General features: G+C 41.6%; 1 protein-coding gene across 1 annotated transcript in view; it reads left to right on the plus strand.

The window, feature by feature from the left end:
- Positions 1–447: 447 nt before the first annotated feature.
- Positions 448–24,657, plus strand: part of nlrc5 (NLR family, CARD domain containing 5) — a 29,275-nt gene continuing 5,065 nt past the window's right edge. The window contains exons 1-48 of the mRNA XM_069172821.1: positions 448–507; positions 1,939–2,249; positions 3,168–3,251; positions 3,381–3,566; positions 3,761–3,915; positions 4,437–4,568; positions 4,980–5,286; positions 6,164–6,569; positions 6,657–6,807; positions 7,318–7,448; positions 10,417–10,648; positions 10,729–10,970; positions 11,887–11,970; positions 12,068–12,151; positions 12,839–12,922; positions 13,028–13,117; positions 13,386–13,421; positions 13,509–13,538; positions 13,744–13,827; positions 14,201–14,284; positions 14,479–14,568; positions 14,697–14,777; positions 15,004–15,087; positions 15,238–15,321; positions 15,765–15,854; positions 16,091–16,138; positions 16,427–16,456; positions 16,565–16,648; positions 16,731–16,814; positions 17,134–17,223; positions 17,371–17,430; positions 17,851–17,934; positions 18,328–18,411; positions 19,162–19,251; positions 19,383–19,448; positions 19,541–19,624; positions 20,549–20,632; positions 20,730–20,816; positions 20,972–21,031; positions 21,280–21,327; positions 21,678–21,758; positions 21,855–21,938; positions 22,014–22,097; positions 22,282–22,356; positions 22,853–22,936; positions 23,051–23,134; positions 23,996–24,091; positions 24,169–24,252. Coding sequence (XP_069028922.1) covers positions 1,955–2,249; positions 3,168–3,251; positions 3,381–3,566; positions 3,761–3,915; positions 4,437–4,568; positions 4,980–5,286; positions 6,164–6,569; positions 6,657–6,807; positions 7,318–7,448; positions 10,417–10,648; positions 10,729–10,970; positions 11,887–11,970; positions 12,068–12,151; positions 12,839–12,922; positions 13,028–13,117; positions 13,386–13,421; positions 13,509–13,538; positions 13,744–13,827; positions 14,201–14,284; positions 14,479–14,568; positions 14,697–14,777; positions 15,004–15,087; positions 15,238–15,321; positions 15,765–15,854; positions 16,091–16,138; positions 16,427–16,456; positions 16,565–16,648; positions 16,731–16,814; positions 17,134–17,223; positions 17,371–17,430; positions 17,851–17,934; positions 18,328–18,411; positions 19,162–19,251; positions 19,383–19,448; positions 19,541–19,624; positions 20,549–20,632; positions 20,730–20,816; positions 20,972–21,031; positions 21,280–21,327; positions 21,678–21,758; positions 21,855–21,938; positions 22,014–22,097; positions 22,282–22,356; positions 22,853–22,936; positions 23,051–23,134; positions 23,996–24,091; positions 24,169–24,252 — 5,081 coding nt within the window. The 5' untranslated portion in view covers positions 448–507; positions 1,939–1,954. The remainder of the gene's footprint in view (positions 508–1,938; positions 2,250–3,167; positions 3,252–3,380; positions 3,567–3,760; positions 3,916–4,436; positions 4,569–4,979; positions 5,287–6,163; positions 6,570–6,656; positions 6,808–7,317; positions 7,449–10,416; positions 10,649–10,728; positions 10,971–11,886; positions 11,971–12,067; positions 12,152–12,838; positions 12,923–13,027; positions 13,118–13,385; positions 13,422–13,508; positions 13,539–13,743; positions 13,828–14,200; positions 14,285–14,478; positions 14,569–14,696; positions 14,778–15,003; positions 15,088–15,237; positions 15,322–15,764; positions 15,855–16,090; positions 16,139–16,426; positions 16,457–16,564; positions 16,649–16,730; positions 16,815–17,133; positions 17,224–17,370; positions 17,431–17,850; positions 17,935–18,327; positions 18,412–19,161; positions 19,252–19,382; positions 19,449–19,540; positions 19,625–20,548; positions 20,633–20,729; positions 20,817–20,971; positions 21,032–21,279; positions 21,328–21,677; positions 21,759–21,854; positions 21,939–22,013; positions 22,098–22,281; positions 22,357–22,852; positions 22,937–23,050; positions 23,135–23,995; positions 24,092–24,168; positions 24,253–24,657) is intronic.

Genomic DNA, 24,657 nt, shown 5'->3' on the forward strand with positions numbered 1-24,657 from the left:
TCGAGTGCACTGGGGGGGCAAAACAGTGAGGTGCAAGATAAACACTAAAATAAGAGCTGGATTCATTCATTAATATAACACTTGACCTCAACTTAAAACTGTTTGTAATGCATAAAGCCCCTCACACAGTACTCACCCACTGACATGTCTGTCCCTATTATAACGATCGTTAAATCATGAGACCTGCAAGTTCATTTGCCCGCTGCCAGTCAGTCTGAAACCAACTGCGGGGAACCACGGGCGCGTTTCATGTCAGAATGAGGAACTTCCGAGTGCGCCACATAAGTGCTGACCTGATAATTATGAAAACTTGCCAGCTTTTACCCACAACTGTCTTATTTCTCACTCAACTATATCAGCAACAGACACCGTTCCCGCCTTTGTCCGTGCCGTGCTCTCGCGCAGCGTAAAAACGAAACCAAAAGTCTGCACCATTTCCTGAGTTTCGTTTTAAAATAATAAAGCACAGTGGCTGCAGTGAAACGCAGTCTGCGACAAGGGTGGTTGGTGAGTTCTCATTTTATTCATGAATATTAGGTTACTTTGAACGGAGTAGTAACTGCAGCCTTTGGTGCAGCCGGTTTCTGTGGCGCTGCAGAGAACAGAAGACCTCGATGCTCGTTTACCTCAAGTGACCTCTGTGCAAGTTTCTATCGGGACGAGACACAACACGGACAACACGGAGGGAATGTAGACTAGAGGTATCAACGTAAAAATGGAAAAACATCATGAACGCTTATGGACTTAGTTTCTCATTCATATTCCGCTGAATCCACCTAAATTAGATTCGTCATTTTGATTCTTTAAATAGAAGAAGCCTAACTCAATTCACAATTGAGAGAAAAAAAAAAGAACATGCAAATAAAAGATGAGTGGAGGGCAAGTTCCTGAGCACGTGCTTGTGAAACGTTTTAAAGTGTCATATAATGACAAAAATAATACTACAATATTTCTGTCTGTATATTTTTAGTTATATTTAATACAATATAAATACACCGTGCAATACAACAATTATTCTGTCTGTATATATCATATTTTTTAGTCTTTGGTTAGTTATATTTTAGTTATTGAGGATTTGTACTTTTTCTTAGTCAATATCCTTTACTGTATTACTTATTTATGATACTTTGTGATACATTGTTTTTTACTATGTCTCTTGTTTGCACTATCCACTACGCTGCTGTAATCCTGTAAATTTCCCCACTGCGGGACTAATAAAGGATTATTTTATCTTATCTTATCTTAAACCTAGTTTGCCGGTTTAAATAAAAGTAGAGCCAGGTGTTGATCAGCTATGAAATGTCTGTTCTCCACTTTGGCTTTGTGAGTGATGATGATGATGTCAGGGGAAGTGTTGTCCTAAACAACGTATCAAATGTTGATAAAAAACATTTTTTATATAGTTTTATGAAAAATAGATGCTTATTTTGAAAGCAACACCTCTAAAAAAAGGTTGGGACAGGGGGCATGTTCACAGCTGTTGTGCATCACTTCTTCTTTTTACAACTGTAAAACAGAGTTTTGAAAGTGAAATATTGCCCCATTCTTACCTGATATAGGATTTCAGCTGCTCAACAGTTTGAGATCTGCTTTGTCGTATTTTCCGTTTCATGATGCACCATATTGTTTGTCACAGGCAAAATGTGGTTGGACATTGTTTTGTGGAAATGAACAAGACCTTCCCTGAAAGACACGTTGTCTGGATGGCGGCATTTTCTGTTTCAAAACCTGAATATATCATTCAGCATCCCCACTGCTGTCTCTGAAATGCTCTTTTCAAAGCAAATGACGACTGCTGACTTTTACATTTCATACAGTGTCCCCACTGTTTTTGGAAACTAGGTGGTATTTGTGCTCCTTGTTTCAGTTGGGGCTGTTTGAGATTTGTCGGAATTCATACGTGTGCTTATTTACATGTGTTGTTTGCTTACGTATCAGCTGATGGAGTCTGACCATGGATGACGAGGTTGACCCTGACCACGAAGACGTGAACTCCGTCTTGGCTCAGGAATCCTCAGAACTGTTACGCATCCTCAGCTGTCAGTCGCCTGAAGTCATAATGGAGCTTTGGGAAGGGATGCCCGGCGCGTCCACGGCGGCGCCGTTGTGCGTGGAAGCCATGTTGGAGTACTTCAAGGAGGCCAGCGCTGCAAAATGCCGCCAATTCCTGCAGCGTGTGTGTTTGTTATGCGAGAACATGCCCATGCATCTGGACTCCAGGCTCATGTCAGTGGCTGGATGTGCAATCAGTGAGTATGAAATTATGCCATAGATATGCGAAGTCACGGACAGATGGTGTAAGCAGAGTGTCACTCACACTCCAAGAGTCACTTTAGTGTTCAGTGGGTCAACTTTCAGTCCTGACTCCACAGTTTTATGTTGAAATTAATAAGTAAAAACACAGCTCCTAAACTGTGGCTGCCTTTCTCTCAATGTGTCTGATACGGACGTGTTATTTATTTATTTATTTTTTGGACAGCATATGGAAAGCACCTTCTATTGCAGCACTTGAGGCCTGAGGTCCAACCCTGCAGTAAACAGCGGTGCAGCAGTTTTCTGGCACTCACAAAGGCTGCAGTTCCTCTCAGCCTTAATTCTACCAGACAGATAGATAGATTCATAATGATAATAATAATAATAATACATTTTAGTTTTAAGTTGCTTATATGACCAAATTTAAAACGTACATGACATGGCTGATCACAAATGACAGACTTCATGTAAATATTTTTATGATATAAGAACAGACCAAAACTAAATATATGTACAACTGTAAAACTACAATGAAAAAAACAAAAACATATCTTAAGATCTGATCTAAAACTGCTCTCAGCTTGGTTTAGTTTGAGGCCGCTTGTTTCACTGACATACAGCTGCATATAAAACAAGTTGTTTTTTTTGCCTCACTGCAGTGAACAAGTGAAAATGAAAGCAGCTGATGTCCAACCCTCACCACATATTTGCACATATTCAAAATGTCTTGCAGCATCTTTGTCTCTGTTTAGAAATCCCCCAAATTTCCTTTGGTTCTATATTTGACATGATTTAGAAACTGAAAGTGTAAGTTTGAGAAAAGTATTATAGCATTAAACGTTCTGATATTGTCCAGTGTTTCCTCTGTGTTTTAACGTGCTGCATGTTTTTGTGTGTGTTTTCTTTCACCGTAGGTTGTTGTGAAGATCCCGGCGTGCCGGATCGGAACGCGTCACCGCCTCCTTTGGAGCAGCAGCTCATCAAACGCCCGCGGATTGGTAGAGCATACACACTTTATAACCTCTGTATATACATTTGCATCCACAAACCGGCCCGATAGTCCAGCATTAACGCATTCATATTTTTATTTTACAGATCTTTGCTATGTGTTTTATTTTGACCCGCAGATCACTGGGAGCAGAACATCGGCGCGGTGAGGAGGTCGTTGCTGACGAGGTTCGAGCGACTGACCGAACGCCTGGTGAGGGAGGTCCAGCTGGAGAACGTGTGGGTCGGTTTGAGGACGGCGAACAAAGGCCGGGACCGCCCGGATCAAACCCCGGGGTCGGCGGACAGAGGAAGCAGGACACCGGGTCAGCGGGACTTCCTCTTTCTCTCATTGTGCAATAACAGTCTGCTAGATTTGACTTCCCAGTTTGAATTTTCATTTCAAGAAAGGAGATTTTACAATAATAATTCAACATGGAAGGTCGATGTGAAGAGCTTTTCAAGACATTTCAAGTATCTATCTAACTAACACCTTTTATTTTATTTTTACCAAACTCAGAGCCTGATGGGTATTTCGGTTGCTTGGAGTCCAGACTGACTTTGGAGAGCTTCTTTCAGGGATGTGTGGGAAAAGTGACGGTCCTTGTCGGCCGGGCCGGTTCAGGAAAAACTCTGCTGATGTCCTGCCTGGGACAGCAGTGGGCTAATGGACTGGTGAGGTCACTTTTTTTTTTTTTTTTGTATCAGCATTTGGTTCTAAATAAATAATTTGAATCACAAAGATGTTCTGTGTTCATCTGCCAGATCAGTGTTAATTGAATTTGTGTCCAAAAGTGCAGTCAGCAATATGTTTTTCTAAAAATTCACTGTGATTAATGGGTTGGGGTATGGAAAGTTTTCTAATTGTAATGGTAACTGTCTCTTTATTTTGATGTCGGGAGTAAAAGAAAAAACTGGATCAGGACAGTGTTGCCAACTACTATTCACGGTTGTGACATCACAACTTAACGAAGCCATATGTAGACAGTTTTAAATATCAACAACAAAGTCAAACTAAATGTGACTGACTTTAACTTTTGTGTTCCACCTTCGGGGAATTTCTTTGAATTTGCCATGAACCACGTGTGGTCAGATCTTGAACCGGTGACACTAATCTCGAGTGTCCTCTCTGTTACCTGTAAACTGATTTCGATGTGACTTCTTTTTCCCGCCCTTGTGGCCCTCTTGTCGTCCAGGGACCCATTCCTTCATCCTACCTGTTTGTCCTGCTGGAGTTTCGTCAGCTCAACCTGCTGCGCCGCCCTCTCACCCTGTCTGAGCTGCTATTCCAACACCACCTCCCTCCAGCAGGGGGCGATGATGAAAAGGTACGCCGGTAGCAATACTGCAATAGTTACTTTATGAAACAGGATTTTTCTAATTACAAATGTGACAGCAGAATTTTAAACAGCAGATTCCATCCAGTACATAAGCAGTATGGCACCAAAATCATAGTTTCTGCTGCTTTTAGCTTGTTTTACAGGTCATGTGTTTATTAAGCTAAGTAGTCGTAAATCTTGGTCCAAATGGGAAAATCTTCTACAAATTAATATTTCTAAATAAAGATGAAATAAAACCTCGTTTAAAGGGAAGAACTGTGTAGTGTTTTTAAATCATTAATTCAGAATAAATTAGCAGGAGTTCGGTCGTCGGGTTGTTTCTGAACGGTCGAAACATGCAAAAAGTTTCTAATGGAACTATTCATTCTTACATCGTGTTCGTATTCTGTGTCGGAGCAGAGGGCCGTCATGGACTACCTCCTTTCCAATCCGGCGCAGAGCTGCTGGGTGCTAGACGGCTACGACGAGTTTCACTGCAAACTCGGCGGACGAGAAGAGCCGTTGGACTCGGAGACTCCTCGTCCCGTGGCCGACCTCGTCTCGGGGTTGTTACATCGCCAGCTTCTCCCGGGCTGCACCGTGCTGCTCACCTGTCGCGTACGTGACGTCGTAGACTTGGACGGCGTGGTGGATAAAGTGGGGCAGCTGCTGGGGTGGGACCAACACCAGATCGAGGAGTACGTGGACGACTTCTTCGGTGGAAAAGGTGGACAAATTATTTTATATTCACATTGTGACGTCTGTTAGAACTCAGACATACAGATAAATATGTAGTCCAACCTTTTATTTTTCCCTCTGAGAGCCACTTTGACATGAATGAAACTAACATTTATTCACATAGCTGAGCTCCACCCAAACCAGCTGAATAAGCATTTTTCATCTGTAGGTTTTATTTACGAGTGTTTAAATCACATCTGCATGAAAGGGACGTTACATAATGAGTGAACCCAGTATTTAAAAAAAAAAATATTATTGGATGTTCATGTCTAGAGTCACACTAATAACAAACAAGTTCAAAATTAACCCTGCATGTTTGTGACTGAGCATTTATATAGTTGTTTTTTTTTTATATAGTTTTTTGACAAAGCTCTTTAGCAATGCTGTCTTTACTTCCATTTTAATACTGATGCATTAATTTAGTACTTTAAACCAAACACCTGCATCGCAGTCGTCCAGCAGCTAAAAGTTAATCCACACTTTGCAACCTTTCAGGATGCAACATTTTCATGTAAAATAGGTTTGCATGCACAATATCTATAATATTATCTGTATAACTGGTGTGAAATTCGATTTTTATTGAATCGCAAACAGTTTGCATTGCACTGATTCAGCACATTTTCTGGAAGTGCATTGAGAGATTGATTTTGCACATCAGCACAAGTGTTTTAAGTTATTCTGTCTGACCTCTGCTTCAGGTTGAAGACGACCTAAGCTATGTTGGGTACCAAATAACTCATTGAGTCAAAAAACAAAACGCAGCAGGAGAGTCACGGAGATGTCAGTCGTAGAAGTGTTTCAATCTGGTGAAAATAAGTGAAAATGTCTTCTGTGGTCTCAAACTTTAACGTCTCCACTGCAAAAAGCTCTCAGAGTCCAGGCGGCCGATCTCCTCCGCTCCAGTCGACACCTCCTCGCCATGTCCTCCCTCCCGGCCCTCTGCAACATCTGCTGCATCTGTCTGGAGCATTTACTGCGGGAGGGGAGAGATGCAGGAGGGACACAGGAAGAAAGAGGGACGGCTAAAGCTGCAGAAACAGGAGGAGCGGGACGGGACGAGGACAGCAGAGGACGGAGTCGTTCACTGAGAGGAAGAGGAAAGAGAGAAGACACCAAAATGGATGGAACAAACGGCGGAGTTCATCCGCCTCCCTCACCAACCCGACTCCCCTCCACCCTCACGCAGGTCTACCTCACCGCTCTCAGTGCCTTTCTGAGCCGAAGTCCAGATGAAGGAGGGAGAGACGACAGGAGCACCAGATTTACTCACAGGTAAAACCTTGAGGAGATTAACGTCAAGAAAAATAAAACACCACCATCAAACACGCATCTCATTTGTTTCCCCGTCTCTTTGTGCAGCGCTGCCTCTCTGGGTCAGTACCGGTCCGAGCTGCGTGAGCTCAGTCGGCTGACTTGGAGTGGTTTAGAGCAAAGCAGGATCCTCTTCATGGAAGAAGACGTTCTACCGGATGTTCTGAGGTTTTCCCTCCGGACGGGGCTCCTCTCACAGGTCACACATTCACAACATCCCTCTACGTATCTACGTATGTGTGGGTGTTCAGGGGATCCTCTGAACCCAGAAGGCCAATTTGTTTTCTTTAAATAGAGTTTTGGTGTCTGCTGTGTGCAGACTGGATGTTTTTTTTTGGGACATTACTAGTTTTGCAGTGTTCAAAACTTATACAGAAGTAATAAAGCACAACAGCTGATAAGTTAATCGCCGGTATTATTTGTAGCCAAACTGGCAGCACGGGTCAACATGCAGTGTAAACATTCATCGTCCCCAGAGTTGTAATAACTTCATTCATAAAATCGTATTATATTTATCTATTTGCTTGCATATTCTCACACAAAAATGTTTTTGTTAAATCGCTGCACACACCTTTTTAACACTTTTACTTTAAGACCCTTGAACAGACATTTGAACTCAACTTTTATTTATCCCACAAAATATTAATTTTTACAGAGCCACCGTGTTTGTGAGATAACAATTAATAAACGTCCTTGTCCTTCCTGTCAGGTGGAGGTCAGATGTCAGGATGGGACACCGGTGAACGCCTACAGCTTCGTTCATCTGACGCTGCAGGAGTTTTTGGCTGCTCTCCGAATCATGACGAGTAACGACGTGAGTGACGCACAGCTCAGGAAGAGGTGAGGAACCCCAATTCAAGGAAGCCTAACGAACATGCTCGTATTCTCCAAGGTGGTTGTAATAAATCGCAAATCAATTATAATACCAATCAGCAACAGCTGATTTGTTCACATTTCACGTCAGCGTTCCCCTTCACATACCGTTGAATTATCGGCCTATTTACGTCCTGGAAGCAGATATATTTCTGCCGTGCGTCAGGCGTGTAAAGCACATTTAAAAAAAGGTCTGAAATACCGACACCTTTCATTGTGATGTCGCAGCTGAACTGAATGAGACTCCCATATGTTCGCACCGCCACACTCTGCAGGTCCAAAAATAACAAACATAAACTGCTCTCATCAGGGCGGGAAAACAGTCTGTCACAACATGACATATCTAACGCAATAATTATGATTACTTTCACGTGTGGAGCAATCTTTCATCTCCTACCTGAAATAAATTCTTATAAATCTCATCGGGGGAAATGTGTAATAGAAATGGACTATTTAAAGTCCATACCAGGAATAACTGGGCAACACGAGTCGAGTACGTTGAGCATATTTGACCTCCCTCCCTCCCTAAAAGGAGGACAGAAAAATGCCGGTGTAGGCACAGAGCAGGACGAGCCAATCACAGCGGTGGAGGCTCTTTGGGTGGGAGGGCAGTGAAAGTGAGACACAGCAGGAGGCGACCCCTGTCACTGTGGTTTCATTATAAATTATAATACCAGCCTGCCTTTCACTCTGCCTGATATTCTTCCTTGGTGAAGAGTTGCTGCTGCTTCTGGTGTTCAAATGACAAGAAAACAAGTTTGTAAGACTGGCTGGAAATCTGCACTTTATTTAATTAGTGAACTTTATGCAATCAGCAGCTTTTACTCTTCGTTTCTTTTCTTTCTCTTTTTTTTAACCATAAAAGGCTGTTATGAGAACTGGACCAGCTGCTAAGCTCCGCCTCCTGACATCCAAAATTGCAGCCTTTCAGAGCTTCACCACCAACTGAGATAATCACCTTCAGATGCCATGAACGCACAGATGCGGACTATATTCTCCTCTTTGATTTTAAATATCTGTAGCTGTCACACTGTGACAGGATCAATACTTGTTGCTCCAAATTGAAAGACAGCCTGCACACAATTTGGACCCCTGGCACGGCTGTAGAGAATTCTTTAATTGCTAAAATCCTGATCTGGCAGTTGCTATATTACCCAGAATGCTTTTCATTCACAGCAATCAGAGAAGCTTTTGCACATATTCTGAATTTCAGCTCAAACGCAAGCATCTATTTATGCAAGAATTAGTGAAACAATTTGACGAAATTAAAAATAAATAACTTATTAAATGACTCAAGAAAATGAATAATATGCACCAAAAATGATATTAACAATAAATTAAGGCATTAATTATTTGATAATATATGACATTAATTGCTATTTCTGTATTCATTTGCTTCTGTATCGATATACAGAAGCATAAATTAATTTGTATAAATTCCACTATTAAGTTACTTTCCTTTTTCATTTTCCATTTTATTTGTTAATATATATCTTCAAAGGGGGTTCAAAGTGTGCCATGTGATCAGCTTGTAGCCCATTGGTCGATCATGGCGTGGGGTGCCGTTCTCATATTCTGCCTGCGGAAGCTCTGGAAGGTTGGTCGCTTGTTGGTTTGTCAGATGAGTGAGGCAGGAGGTGAGTGTGGCCGTGAGGTCTGGGGTTGGGTTTCCATTGCAGTAAGTTACAGCATTGTATGGGAAGTTGTGTTACACTAGAATCTCTGTAGTCCGACGTACTGTGGTGACAGTAAATTGTTAGGATTGCATCAAATTGAACCACAGCTGTGAGGGACTGTTGTATTTCTGTCTGTCATAGTTTGAGTGCACTGGATGTTTAACCAGCGTGTTGAGTGATGTGCTGTCCAAGCGTTGAGGTGTGTTTAGTAACAGGAAGTCTGACAGTACAGAGACACATCGTCTGGAGGAGTAAAAATCATGAGCTCACATTCACCGTCACATCAGGTCGGCCCAGTGTAACATCACTCGCTGCCTTTTTTACATTTCTCAGACAAATACATACGCAGCAGCAGCCCAAGCCGAGTCCTCACAGAGACACTCCCCTTATCGTTCTCTCACCAACCCCAAATAAAGCCTCGCCGTGTCAGAAGACAAACCTGCAAGAAAATAAAAACAGTCTTTCACCGCTGTGCTGTCCGATCATGAGCCGCTTTGAGCCCCAAATCATTCAAAACAAAAGGCTCTGCGTCCATGAAGGAAAAACACAGGAAGTTCTCTGGTCATCTCCCCACTGGAGGTCCACATTTCTGCAGTGCGCCTGGCCACCGATCCAATCTGTGAAGCTCCTCCTGGGCATTATAAATCAGAATTGCAGAAAATGAAATAAACTTAAATAATAATGAAAAAAAAAAAAAAAGGAAGAACTAAAAAGGAAAAGGAAATTGTAAATTCAATTAAAAAAAAAATATATCAATTTATATTACATTTTCTCCATTATTGAACCTCTCCATTTATTTTTAATATTATTTCTGTTGTATTTAGTTCAATATTTATCAAATAATTTATATTTTTCTTTATTTAGTTTTGTTTTGTTTTGGTCACACTGTGTGAACATTTGGTTACCGCGGTAACATGTCGGCGAGTGAGTGCAGGGATCAAACAGAACCTGCAGTCCACTTGTGTTTCCTCCCAATATTCATAACATGCATTCGATTTGTCGCCTATTAAAACTCAATGCTCATAATCAGCCATTTCTCTTCGAAAGCACCAACATCCATGCAAACACCGAACTCTGCTCGGATTTCAGAATAAAAGTAGTTTCCGTAAACAATATAGCACCTATAAATGAACATAAACATGCCTGAATACACCACTGATCACGTGATGATAGTAGTCAGAGCAGCATACCTATTGTACATAATGTGATTATTATTCTAATTAAAGTGTGGACCTTCGTCTTCCTCGTCACTTCCTCAGATTCAGTCTGAAAACTCGCTGGATGACCAAGGCAGACCAGAGGACGGTCTTCACCGACTCCCTGTACCTGTTCGTGTGCGGTCTGGCCTCCCCACAATGCACTGCAGCCCTGGTCCAGTTAGCCCGGGCCTCGTGTGGACCGGGAGTCCAAAGCTGGGTCGAGAAACGACAGGCTCTCGTTCTGAAACTGCTGAAAGGCCTGTGTCACAGCAACAATCTGACTGGACCGAAGGTAGAATACAAACAGTAAAGACACATTTCTCTTTTTCTGTCTCTTCCTCCCTCATCTCTCCCTCCCTACGGTTTTCCCAGTTATTGGAGCTTTGCCACTGCGTCCAGGAGAGCCAGGACCAGCAGCTGGCCAAGGAGGTTGTGGGTTCGAGACCCGTCCTGGAGCTGCGCAAAATCTGGCTGTTACCGAACGATATCAATGCTCTGGCTTTTGTGGTCAACTCGGGAGGCGATAATGGCGTCGGTTTGGACTTTGGAGCGTGCTCAATGGAGCTGGACTGTTTGGACGTCCTGCCCAGGTGTCAGTACATTCATTACCTCAGGTGGGCGGACAAAGGCGTTGACATAACCAAGATAGTAAATAGCATCAGTATGTGCATATATAAATGTTTCTATTTGAAGTGGCTAAATTTGCTCTGTGTGTGGTACTCAGCGTTTGAACAAGTGTTTGGGTCAGAGGGTTAACAACTGCTTTTTGATTTGATTTTTTGATTTTATACACTTTATTAATCCCCGAGGGGAAATTTCTTCACTACAGCAGGGGGGCTCTCAGGGGGGAGATGCTGCAGCAGGCTGCCACTAGCGCGGCGCCAGGTAACCTGACCTGAGGTGCATGTTTTTGGATTTTTATTGCCAGAGGCGTGGCGCACTATGAAAGGGTTGTGAAAGCTGTATTTGTAACACGTGGGAATGTTGAGGTTGATGGTGTCGAGTTGTCAAGAATCTGAAAACTTGCGTTTAGCTTCCAAACACTTGGAGAGAGAGAGCACTGGTTGCACAGCGATAATGAATGCAGTTCTGGAAAGAGTCGCTGCTTCGCATTTGACAAATTCTCCAGCTGGCCGGCCACCTGTCGTACTGTAAAACTAAAACAATTCATTTCCACTATGTCCGTGTGGTTGGTACAGTAACCTGAGCTCAAGTGCTCAAAGATGACCACTGAGTCTTTTAAAGGACTTAGACAAAAGACACAAAAGAGTTCCCTCAACAGTAACACAACATTACACAACGTGATGCGAGTAGGAGACAGAAAGAAAGACAAAAGAAAAGAAAAGCCTTTTTTCAAAGGTTGTGTTCAGTATCAGATTTGTGAAGCTGCTGCATTTAAAACAGGAGCGTTTCCTTTCTGTTGTCCAAAGTTCTGCCCGCCTGTTGAGAACTGCATGCAGCTCGCAGCAGCGCGTACAACTTATAATGATTGCGTTAAACATTTATATTATATTATTTATGTTTTCATAGTTTTCGCAGCCGCAAGTATGATGACAAGTTTGCCGAGAAGTTGTCCTCTGTTCTGCCTGAATTCGCCACCCTGAGAAAACTCGAGTAGGTTCCAGATTTTTTTCTTTGCTCTTGAAGGAATGTATCTTCCTCTTACAGCCCGACAACAGCGATTGATTGATTTTATCTTTGTCCTCTCAAGGTTTTTTGGTACCAGTCTGACTGCTGCAGGTGCAGCTAGTTTGGCCTCTGGTCTCCAGAACTGTCTGGACATCACTGAAATCAAGTATATTTTCTGTCCTTTATGTATACAGCGTTAATTTCCCTGCTGCATTCACACTACATCCACACTAATATGTTTTAAAAGGTATAACTTATAACTGATCATACCACACTACTCCTCTGTTCTTGAACCCCTAAAATGGAGACTTTTCAAAAGGCTGCTGACCCTGTTTTAGTTTGGAAAACGAATTAAACACAAATTGCGGGCAGAAAAATGCATTAATGACTCTTACGCTGAGCTGAAATGAAATGGATGAACTCGAAGTAAATAAATGGTAGTTACTGGAAGTAACTTCAGTTCTGAGTTGGTGCGTATCGTGTTTCACCATTTCGTTCCTCATTGCTAAACATAACCAACCAAACCAACACCGCAGGCTCCACGGTCTGACTTCCAGTGTACAATAATCATCATATCATTTGTGTTTATTATGGGTGTTAGTATGAACGGAGATCGCTTTATTTTTTTTAAATGCCGCTTTTTTTTTTCTCTTTTTTTTTTTAAATTTAAAACATATTAGTGTGGATATAGCCTAATTAAAAGTAGTAAACGTGTCCTCCGTCAGCTAATATGGTCTTCACTTCTTTGGACACGTGAAAATCAGACACTTAATATAATGATTTTTATAGATATTGGATGAAGGTCTAAAATGTGACACACAGCGAACTTACTTGATGTATTTTTGCGTTTCAGTCTGAGTGACAACAATCTGAAAGACGAAGGAATCGAACACGTAGCTGAGATTTTCAACAAACTCCAAACACTGGCTTCTGTAATGTAAGTTCATTTTTCTTCTGGGACTTTTATCGTTCATTCATTCCAATACGGTCACGAGAAATTTAGCTGCTTTTTAGCTTTGAAGGTTTGTGTGTGTCTCTGCAGGCTGGGACGAAACAACACTTCTCTGAAAGCACTGGACTGTCTCGTTGAAAAAATGTCCTCGTGTTCGAACATCCAGCATGTTCATGCAGAGTATGAACGCACACACACACACACACACACACACACACACACACACACACACACAGACATAAACAAGCACTGCCAGTAAATCTGCAGGTGTAATTGTTTTTGCAGGATGTGTCAAACTCATTTTCGACACACTTTAAGCTTAGCCACACATTTTAAAACTATTTATTTTACACTCTAAATTGATTATCTTTTTCTTTGTCTGGTGATTTAAATCTTAAACATTTCCAAGTAAACATCGCTATACACGGACATTTGTTTATCTTTGCAGTGGGATGAAAGAAGTGACAGTAACTTTCTACACAAAGTGAGTTCACAGTTTGATAAAACAAAATAAAACAATAAAATGAACAGAGGTGGGGTTTTGACCTGTTCATTTATTCCTCCTCTGCAGCCATAAAAGTAAACCTGAGCCAACAATCAGGTAAGACATTAAACAATAACTCTCCTATCATACAGCGTGTTGACTACTTTACAAAAACTCAGGTGTTTTGCCACTTTGTTCCTTCTCCTTCTGTTCGTGTGCAGATTGATTTCAATTTAGTGCAATGGTTTTTTTCAGTGTGGATATTTAGCTGTTGTTATTCTATAATGACAGTTTATGTTATTAAGGTATCATTTTTCTCCAGCTTGTTGAACCAGAAGTGGAGCCGGTCTGAGATGCAAAAACTTGCCGAGTCTCTGTGTCGCTGCCCCGCCCTGTCTGTCCTGGAGTGAGTCCATCCACTCTTCAAATTTAAAAAGCCCTGGACACACAGAAAAGACACAGCAGAACAAAACATGAATGCAGCATGCATTGTCCAAGATAACTATCTATATAAATGTATATCTGCAGAAGTAGACGTAACTGTATTGCAAAGATATATTGGAAGTAGGTTTACCACATATGACCAACAGCACTATTATTTAACACGGCTAGTCAGAGTAAATATTCTGATCTGTGTATCAGATTTGGTAATTCGTACACAAATATATCTGAAAATGTAAATGTAAATAAAGTTGTGTGTGTGTGTGTGTGTGTGTGTGTGTGTGTGTGTGTGTGTGTGTGTGTGTGTGTGTGTGTGTGTGTGTGTGTGTGTATCCCAGTCTGTCTGGAGGTCAGTGGGATGAAGAAATTTCAAAGACGCTGACTCAGTTTTTGCCGAAGTTCAACGTGACCGAAAAAATCATGTGAGACTGGATTTAAACAAAACTCTCATCACAAAGGAAATGAATGCCACATTTACTCTGAAAATGATATTTGTTATTGTGTTTCCTGTGCGATACAGCTGCACTATTATACCTAAATATCCAATATGTAATACAGTATTTAGCGGTTAAGAATTAGAAAAGTGTAAACGTTGTCGTTAATTGTCTTTTCTCAGCATGAACGACAGCTGCTCTTCAGTGGACTCTCTGCTGCTTCTGACCGCTCTGCTGTCGGACTGTCGTCCCGTGACGGAGCTTCATATCAGGTACCAACACGTGGTTGGATATTAAATATGCACACATGTAGATGCCACATTATGCTGAATTCCTCTTTATTTCGAATGTGTTTTATTTTGTGAGGAAACACCCACTGTCGTGTTTCTGTGTGTTTCAGACTGCAGAGTCCCGTCCAGGTGTCGATACTGTTCTCCGGAGGGAGAGAAAAACCTGCAGAGGAAACTTCTAGAACGCTTCGGTTTGTGCTGTCGCTCTCACAAAAATAACACAACAGCATTTTTGAGAGCACAACAGGATGTAGTGGAAGGATTTTACTGCAGAGAAATCGTTTAGGAAAAAGATTGTGCTCGTTCAGGGTAGCAGAGTTGTCCAGGCGGGTCTGTAGTTCAACTACGTCTGCAGTCATAACGCTGAATATTATCGATATAACTACTGATAATCCTGAAGCTGTTGTCTCTTGTCAGTCTCAGCTGCTGTAATCTGCTTCCTGCTGACCTGGAAAGAGTTTGGGAAAGTTTGGGAACGTCCTCCGGTCTCACCGTTCTCGAGTAAGATGCACAAAAAAACATGAATGTACACGCACACAATCAGCAAGTACAAATGGGAATAATGCAACAGTTATGGCATTTTTTTTTCTGAATAATTCTTTTGTGTCTGACCATAATTACACATTTTTTAATGACACACTTTATTTCCAGTTTGTCCGGTAACTGTTTAGGCAACAAAGGTCTGAGGATGTTGTTGGACTTCCTGCCTCGTCTCAGCAAAATCCAGACCATCAAGTAAGGCTCACACAACAACGAATAAATAATGATTCATTATAATCAACTAGTGAACCATTCGGAAACTTGAGTTTTCGAGCTAAATATTCATTAAAATATGAAAAATAACGTTGTGAACCCGCCAGCGGAGTTTTTATTCCAATTCTTCTCTATTTAGCTGCGAGTGTTTCAAAGGAAACACGAGACTTTGTGTTGTTGTCAGATGCTCATTGAAAGTTGGCAGAAGCGGAACTTCTATTTCCCCAACAAACAGGTTTCCAAAACCTGGCAGCCGCTGCGAGTAAGCTTCTCATTCAAAGCACTGGCTTCCTCCTGGCTCATTGTTTATCTTTCTCTCTCTGTGTGTGTGTGTGTGTGTGTGTGTGTGTGTGTGTGTGTGTGTGTGTGTGTGTGTGTGTGTGTGTGTGTGTGTGTGTGTGTGTGTGTGTGTGTTTTTTTTTCAGCGCCAGCAACAATGGCACCAGCCTGGCCGGAGCGGCGCTGCTGGCTGCTGCTTTGTGCTCCCACGACAACTTAACACAAATTCACATCAGGTCGTCTTTTGTTTTCCATTCGAGGCGTTTAATGAGTTCATTAGAGCAGCAGAGAGAGCACCTGTTTCACCAACTGTGGCAGATGATAAGTAGCTTATTTATATCTGTTTATGAAAGATTAAAAAAAAAAAAAAAAATAAAACCATAGGCCACATTTCAATGGTTTTGTTAGCTTTAAACTAGAGTTAAGATATGCAGGTGGTTTCTAATCTGTTGGCGTCCTGTTGGTTTTATAGCGATGGAGGTAAAGACCAGGTGATTCTGAGCTTCTGCCCTGATGGAAGGTAATAATCATAATCATGATAATCCTAAACTTTATTTGCATTGCTCCTTTCATACAAGAAATGCAGCTCAAAGGGCTTTACAGCAAGAGAATTACATGCTGTTTCACGTATAAAGAAAAATTAAATATATAATACAAATTAAACAAAAATAGAGTTAAAATATCATAATGCAATTTATAGAAATGCTGAATGTGTGTAAAATAAAAACCTGCATTCATATCACGGCCTGCAGTTTGATTTTCCTGTTAATAAACTAACCTCTCTTTTTTTGTCTTTTTTTTTTGTCAGTGAGGACAAACAGCAGCTGAAAACGTTCAGGTGACATAAGCCAGAAAAAAAAAAAGACAAAAAATACACAATTTAATTCTTCTAACTTCAGTTTTCACTCAGTTTAAATACAAAATAATGATTTGATTTATTTTGTAGAATAAACAACAGCAGCCTCCAACCGTCTGATGTCACCACAGTGTGTAGAAGTCTCGTCAGGTGTCGTTCCCGTTTGGAGTTAGAGTAAGATTCATTACTTTATATTCACATTTTATTCCTTCAGCACAGGTCAACTTTCATTCATTAATATTTCATGCTGCGTCAGGTTTTCTTGCAGCTCGTTGTCACACAAGGCCTTCGAGAATCTGCTGAAAGTGCTGCCGAAGATGACGTCGCTGCAGCGACTCGAGTAAGACGCACACGTGCACGACTTCATTCGTACGCATGTTTTTTTCTCTAGTTGGAGATTTTTATTTTTATTTTGTTGTAATATGCAAAACTTAATCCTTGTTGGGAAATTATAGTTATTTATTTGTAAGAAAGATATGTAAATAAAATACCTAGAAGTGGTCCAGTTAAAATTGTATCATAGAAAAAGCTTGCCATCATTCTCTGGAGAAATTTGATAAAGATTTACTTAATTTAATTTTTTTTAATTTTTTTTTTTTTTTATCAATAACTGCTGTAGTTAAATTTGAATTAACCGTATCCCCTCTTTTTCTCGTCAGTGTCAGCCACAGCATCACATCCACAGCTGACGCACTCACGCTAGTCAGCTGTTTGACTGACAGTCAGAGAGTCTCATCGGTGGAGCTCAGGTACAAAATGAACTTGTGAAAGCTTTTATTTTGTCTGTAACAGAGTGAACAGATGTGCAACAGCAGAAAGTCTTTCTGATGTCGATTTCAATCTGTCAGCAGTGATGTGTTTTTTTGGACTAATTGCTGCTTTGAATTCTTCTTCAGGCCTCACAGTGAATCCTTCGTCAGTTTCGACGCAGTGAAACCAGAAGAAGTGAGCTGCAGGTCGGTTTAATCATCTACTGCTTTATTTTTCAGTCTGTCAGCTGCTTAAACATTCACAGTTCTCACAGTGTTTAACTTCTTTAACTCTTTTAATCTAACTGCCAACGTGGCTCAGTTTAAAAATAATAATAATAGACAAACTAATCCAGCAGGAATTCTGTCTATCACAACTAAAAAACTATAATTGGCCTTTTTTTTTAAAACAGTAATTAAGTGAGTAAATGTATTTTATTATTTGACTGAAAAACATCTGCTGACGCTTCAAAATACAACTTTTAGAGCAGTAGAGAAGAAAAAAAACAAGGAAGTACATTCTCTGCAAAAAAAAAAAGGTTGCATGGAAGGAAATCACATCTGGGAACTTAACGACCTTCCTGATCGTTTCCTCCGTCCGTCTGTCTCGACTTCACGCTCACGCAGGTTCACTCATTTCCACCTGGACGGAGACGACTCGAAGAGACTGCTGGAGACCCTGCTGCAGGGTCCCCGACTCTCTGATCTGAAGTACGAGACACACACACGCACGCACACACATGCACACACACACACACACACACATACATACATGCACACACACACACACACACACACACACACACGCACACACACGCACACACGTGCACACACACATACACACACGCACACACACACACACACACACGCACACACGTGCACACACACGCACACACACACACACGCACACACACACCCACACACACGCACACACGTGCACACACACACACACACACGCACACACACGCACACACACGCAAACACACACACACACACACACACACACACACACACACACACACACACACACACACACACACACACACACACACACACACACACTAATGTACCCGGTGCTCACTTACTCTCCTCTTCTGACTGCAGTTTATCGAACAACCAGCTGGGAGATGAAGGAGTGAAGTGTGTGATGGATTCTCTTCCAACGATGAAAATCAGGAGATATGTCAAGTAAGATGCGTCTTATGAAGATGCAACATTTAGATGCATTTTACAGGAAGTTGGAGATGCTATTAAAACAAGAGAAAAAAGAGCACTTATAGAATATACTGTAATTGTAGTGTTTGAAAATGTATTTTTCCATTTAAAGAGTATTTGGTATCTACCTGCCACTGAAACTATTACTCGTGCCTTCGTAATTTCTCGACTGGATTACTGTAACGCACTTTATTCTGGTTGGACGGAAAAACAACAACATTCATCTTCCAGAATTTTAACCAGGAAAAGAGATCGTATTCCAGTTTTAGCGTCACTACACCGGCTTTTACTTGTTGTTTTTTTTCAAATTTCTGAATGATTCAGCACCTTTCTCACATTTTCTGCCCGTTTATCTGAAGATGTTTGAAAGCGTCCTCTTAGATTAAATAATCCAAAAATGAACTCCAGTGAAGCAACATTTAGTTTTTATGCACCAAACTTTTGGAACAAACTCCTGCTGCGAATTAAAAGAGAAACTTCTGTTTGTAGTTTTAAGAAACAGCTGAAGACTTATTTTTATGATCTTGCTTTTAAGTAATTTTTTACATCACTCTTTTGATTTAATACTTCTTGTCTCTACTTTTATTCAAGTTTTATGTCTTTGTTTTCACCTTCTCCTGTAAAGAGCTGCATATTATACGTTCATTGTTATTATTACTATTAATGGCTATAATGTGGGATAAACACTTCTTTCTTTTTTTGGTTATGTTTCTTCATCCACAGCCTCAGTAAGAACGGCCTGAGCCAGCAGGGGCTGCTGGACGTGTCCCGCTCGCTGCGTACCTGTGCTCACATCTCTGCTGTGGAGCTCAGGTGAGTCTGTGAGGAAGTGAGTGAACAAGACACAGAGAAAGAGAGCATAAAAAAAAAAATCAATGAGGATTTATGTCTTTGTCTATTCGTCTCCTTTTCTCTTGCGTCTTCCTTCTGATGTCTGCCGGTAGTTTGGATGAAGAGCAGAAGTGTCTCATCTGGTTCAGACAAAGTGGAGGTTGTGAGAAAACGCTGAGGTAATCAGAAAACTCGAAGGTTTAGACTCTCTCTTTTCTGTTTCAACTGTTGTTATATTACGTCGTTCTCCGCTCTCGTTTTTTTCTGTCAGTGTCAGAGAAAGTCGTTTGGAGCGCCACCATCTGGTCGGGTTTGCAGAGATCGTGTCCGGCTGTCCTGGTTTGACCAAAGTGGAGTAAGTTCACCTCCATCTTTAGACGCCATCGTATGGAAAATGTATGTGTAACTTCAGATTTCAGGGGGAAAAAAAGACGTGATGCATTGCTGACATGAGAAAATATCTTTTCTTTAATTTTTTTGTAAAAGTCGACACTACAAAAAAATCTTGTAATTCCAATTTTGGAAAATCTTTAACTTTGGTTGAAGGATAAATAAATGAATAAAATTCTGTAAAAAAATAAAAATAAAAATTCACATCATATCAACTCCTATGACCAGGATCCAGATAAGAATTTAAAAAAAAATGCATTAAGGTGAAGAATAAATAGATATATTTCTTCTTTCTTTCTTATTTTCAATGACGTTTCTCCTTGCCGTGAACAAAACGACTGCTTTTTTCCCTTTCTTGCACTATGCTTTCATTTTTTTCTGAAGTGATGAACAGTTGGTGTGTTGGTCCGGACTACTTATAATACACTATATACATTTAGTGCTCCTTGATCTTCGATAGCATTGAGCTGCTGAGCACAGCTGCAGCTGCTGTGCGGCTGAATTTATGGTTGTTGTTCAGACTTTGGCTGTTGCTGAGCTTCAGATGTGTAAATAAACATCCAACTACTATCTGAACTTCCTTTATGGTAACCAACACATCACAGTAGCTTTAATTAGCTCAGCCACAAAAAACATCACCGCACACACAGCTGCTGCGTCTCCAGTGTTATAAACCACTAATCACTCGTGTGTCTACAGTTATAATCACTGACAGTCAGTTTGTTTTTACCATTAAGGTTTTAAAGGTGGCTTATTTGCTGTTATTTTGTGATTTGAAATTTTTCTTGGATCGTGTTTATATATTTTTTTTTAATGTTCCGTGCTCGTCCCCCAGTGTTAGATATTAATCTGAAAACGAATAATAAAACATCTGCTGTTTGTTTTACAGGTTTAAGAACAATTCTCTGCAGTCAGAGTGGATCGAAGACTTTGTGAAACTGCTGGACTGCCGGCAGACCGGAGTCATTATCAGGTGAGAACATCTGAACTACATCTTACAACCTTTTTGTCAAAGTGAAATTGACCTGCTGATTCGCTGCTCCATGTTCCTCTCTCGACTTTCACATCAGCGTTGAGGAGGATTGGATCAGAGCTGAGAGAGCTGTTCGTTTAGTGGCTCGTTGTTTGGACCTCAACAGCAACATTCACACGATCAGGTGAGATATGAAAATGCATGCAAATACACACACACACACACACACACACACACACACACACACACACACACACACACACACCAGGAAAGGAGACTCCCATATCAACATGTGCAGCATGTGTGTTGTTAACACTGTCCGCCACATTTGTTTTGCAGCATCCATCATAGCACGCTGCACCTGTCTCTGATCAAATCCACCCAGCTGACTCCAGCCAGGTAATAAAGTTCAAGTTATTTAGTGATGGATTGATTATTATGAAGCTGCAGCTGAGAAACTGTGAGCACGTAGGTGATACTATAAAAAGGGCAGTAAAAATGAATAAAAGATATAAAACCTGTCGTTTCCTGTAGTTCAGCAGGTAGTTGTTCTAATATTAAACAGTTCTAATATTAAACTTTAACAGGTTATACTGCACACACAGAAAATCTGATCATGCTTCATTTTGTGTCATTTTTATTTTCAGCGGTGACTCTGCAGATTCAGCTCCATCGCTGGCCACAAAAAACATAGGGTGATTGTTTTTAAACTTACACGTTATACCTGCAAGTGATGCAAAACCTTCTTACAGCTCCACTGTGTTAATGACTGAAACTTCACGTTCGCACGGCTTCGAGGACAGAAGATAAACGTCAGGCTTGTTGTTATGAGAAGTGTTCAGCTATGATCTTTCTTATTCTTAAAATTGTTCAGTAATGCCAGACAACAAATGAAAGGAAAGAAAATAGCAACTATACACATGCAGAAGCATTATTTTTGTGGTCTTCAAAAAAAACTTCATTTTTTTACCACCAAAAAGTGACTAATTATCTCTCCTCTCCTCTCCTCTCCTCTCCTCTCCTCTCCTCTCCTCTCCTCCTTCAGCTTTGTGGACTGTGTAGACAAACACCAGCTTGCGTCCATGATGAGCATCATCCAGCGGTGTCCTTCACTGACAGAGCTGCAGTGAGTATAACTTTGTTTTATGCATGAACGTAACATGTAGAAAAATATTTGTTAAAAAACCCAAAAACAACTCCTGTTTGTTCTCGTTCGTCACAGTTTTTCCGTCACGAGCTTCGGTGCAGAGGGAGCTGAGTTTCTCTGGTCTGTTCTGCCCTCGTTGCCAAATCTCTCTTCTCTCAGGTTTGAGCCATTTCACATTAAACACGTGTTTTCATATTCATGAGCATGACAATAACCCTCTTTTGTCTTCTGCAGCGTTGGATCCAAAGAGAGCACTGCAGCTGTGGTGGAGCACGTCTCCGAGGTCCTCCTGCAGTCGGCATCCATTCAGCACTTAAAGTGAGAAACACCAACAAAAAGCATTCTGTTGTAAACGCTCGGATCTCCGACAGCCCCTGAAGTGTGCACAGAAACATGGCTGGTCTGACCTCAGACTTTTGAAAGGTTTCCTTCGACTCAGATTTGTTTTAACAATTCATACAGATACAACAATGACATGATGTTCCTCTTTTACTCTGTCCAGCCTATCAGGTCATGTGATCAGAGACGCAGCTGCTCGGAGTTTGACCAGGTTGTTGCCTCGTCTACGATCAGTCAAGTAAGCATTTACAAGTTAGTGTCCAGCAGAGGTTTTCCAATTGGTCTAACTTCATCAATTTATTTCCCAACGAAATAGTGCATAAGAAAATGTCTTCGTGCAATCAGGGCTGACAAGCGAAAGAAATAAAACAGCAGAATTATCTCCTAAATTATAGAGCTAACTATGGATGTGACGTTAGTTTTGGTCGACATTGTCACGTGATCGCCGGCGACAAACAGCTCCTGCATGCACACGCATGGGTTCAGGGTCTGAACTCAGGAACTGATGACGATCACTTACTCATGAGGGTCGTAGCTTCTTCCTGCTCCGTGCACGTCGCGGTGCTGCGCTCCGTTAACGTGCAACAGCTGCAGCCTCTGCACTTATAGATTCACCCTCCAAAGACCAGTGATAAGAACCTACGTGCATCGTTGTGTAAAACATTTCAAGCATCTCATGCAGGTTGTAAACATGATAATTAACCACCGGACCCCCCCCCCTCCCCCCGCTGCAGTCTGACCCGCTGCGTGTGGAGCTCGGCCGCCCGGCTGCAGCTCGTGGAGGCGCTGGGGCAGTGTGTCGGTCTGGAAGACCTTTGGTACGATATGCAACCGTGGCACACATTTATATGAATGAACGTGTGAAAATGTTTTCTATGCTTCCTATGTTTTTACGTCTCTTTCCTGCATCTTGTCCCCCCCCCAAAAAATAGTCTGGACTCGGCGCTGCTGGACGAGCGCAGCAGGACGAGTTTGGCACGAGCGCTGAGGAATTCAAACTCGATACGCCGCCTCAAGTAAGAGACAGCCTCTCCTCCCGTATCGCTTTCATTAGGACAGGGTGTTCTCCATCGAGTGTCCTCGTCACAACTGATCAGTCATCACATTAGTTTATAAAGGACACTTTTTTTTTTTCAATATGTTTTGATCTTTCCAGGGGATTTGGAAGACTCATAAATTAAACCCTGACTTCCTGCTCACCACAATCTTCAGGATTTATTGAGCATGAAGAGCTTAGTCGGTAAAAACTATTCCAGGCTGACGTCTTTGCTTTTTAGGTTTTTTTTTACTACGGTCACACCGACCTGGATGACCCCCTCCAACTCCCTCCCCCCCCCTCCCTTCCCGAGCTATCCAGTCTATTTATGATGCCATGTAACCGCTTGCACTGCCAAAATCCACAGGTCCACCGCTCTCATAACAGCCACTGTTGCTGCAGTCCATCATACCGACCTGTCATCGGCTCCATGTGAGCTGCGTAATAAATACGTAGGGTCTGATCCCACGACCCCCCCCCCCCCCCCCCCACCACACACACACACACACACAGGAGGGAGAATATTCATGAATCATCATCATGTCCTCTCATCGTGCTAAGCTGTAAAAGTGTTGCTATCTGATGAGCAGCGAGGTCACAACATGGACTGCGAATGTCAGTGTGCAGTACTTAACAGTACAGAAATACAGATCGTAATTAGGTGGATATTAATCTGCATCAAACGAGATGTTGATTTATTTAGTCCTCTTTACTGTCCTGACGACACTTGAAGCATGTCTGCTAGCTCAGCAGCCAATATGACCATGGCTTGGTTGAACAGTACGTGTGTGTGTGTGTGTGTGTGTGTGTGTGTGTGTGTGTGTGTGTGTGTGTGTGCCAGGCTGAGTAAGGTTGCCACGGCGATGGGACAATCAGAAGCTAACATGGATCTCCTGGTCGCTGCTCTGGAAGGACTCACGCAATTAGAGGAGATCGAGTGAGTTGTTTTTTTTTCACACATGCAGATTATTTTTCAGTCCGTTGTTAATTCTGAGTTGAATCTTCTTTTCTCAGGTTGGACGGTTGGCTGATGGCCGACGGAGGAATCGAACAGCTGATCAGACTCCTTCCTACCTGGACAGAGCTCAGGAAGATCAGGTTATTGTTAAACGTTTTTTTAGACCACAAAAAAAAATCATCATCTATGTTGTTATAATCCTGCAGATAAATATTTTAGAGAGTTCAGCTGTAGAAAATATTTCTCAGATTACATGAGCATGCTCTTAGATTTTTTTTTCTAGTGTGAACTATTGATGCAGCCGTTCACATCTGCTACTGACATCATGTAGGTGCCACTTCTCATCAAATATCACCAGTCAAACTAAAAAGTGCTGTTTTGGTTTCATCCACCACTGAACCGTCTAAATGCGCCTCTCTTCGACCCTCCCTGTTTAGATGTGTTAGAGAATCTACGATCCGTGGATAATGCAAACACAGCAATTTCACACTAATTAAGAAAATTAAAATCCATTTCTGCCAATGAATCCCACCAATCAATGACCT

Source organism: Embiotoca jacksoni, unplaced genomic scaffold (genome assembly GCF_022577435.1).
Source record: "Embiotoca jacksoni isolate LCO1_2020_lvr unplaced genomic scaffold, fEmbJac1.0.p SCAF_55, whole genome shotgun sequence".
NCBI lineage: Eukaryota > Metazoa > Chordata > Actinopteri > Embiotocidae > Embiotoca > Embiotoca jacksoni.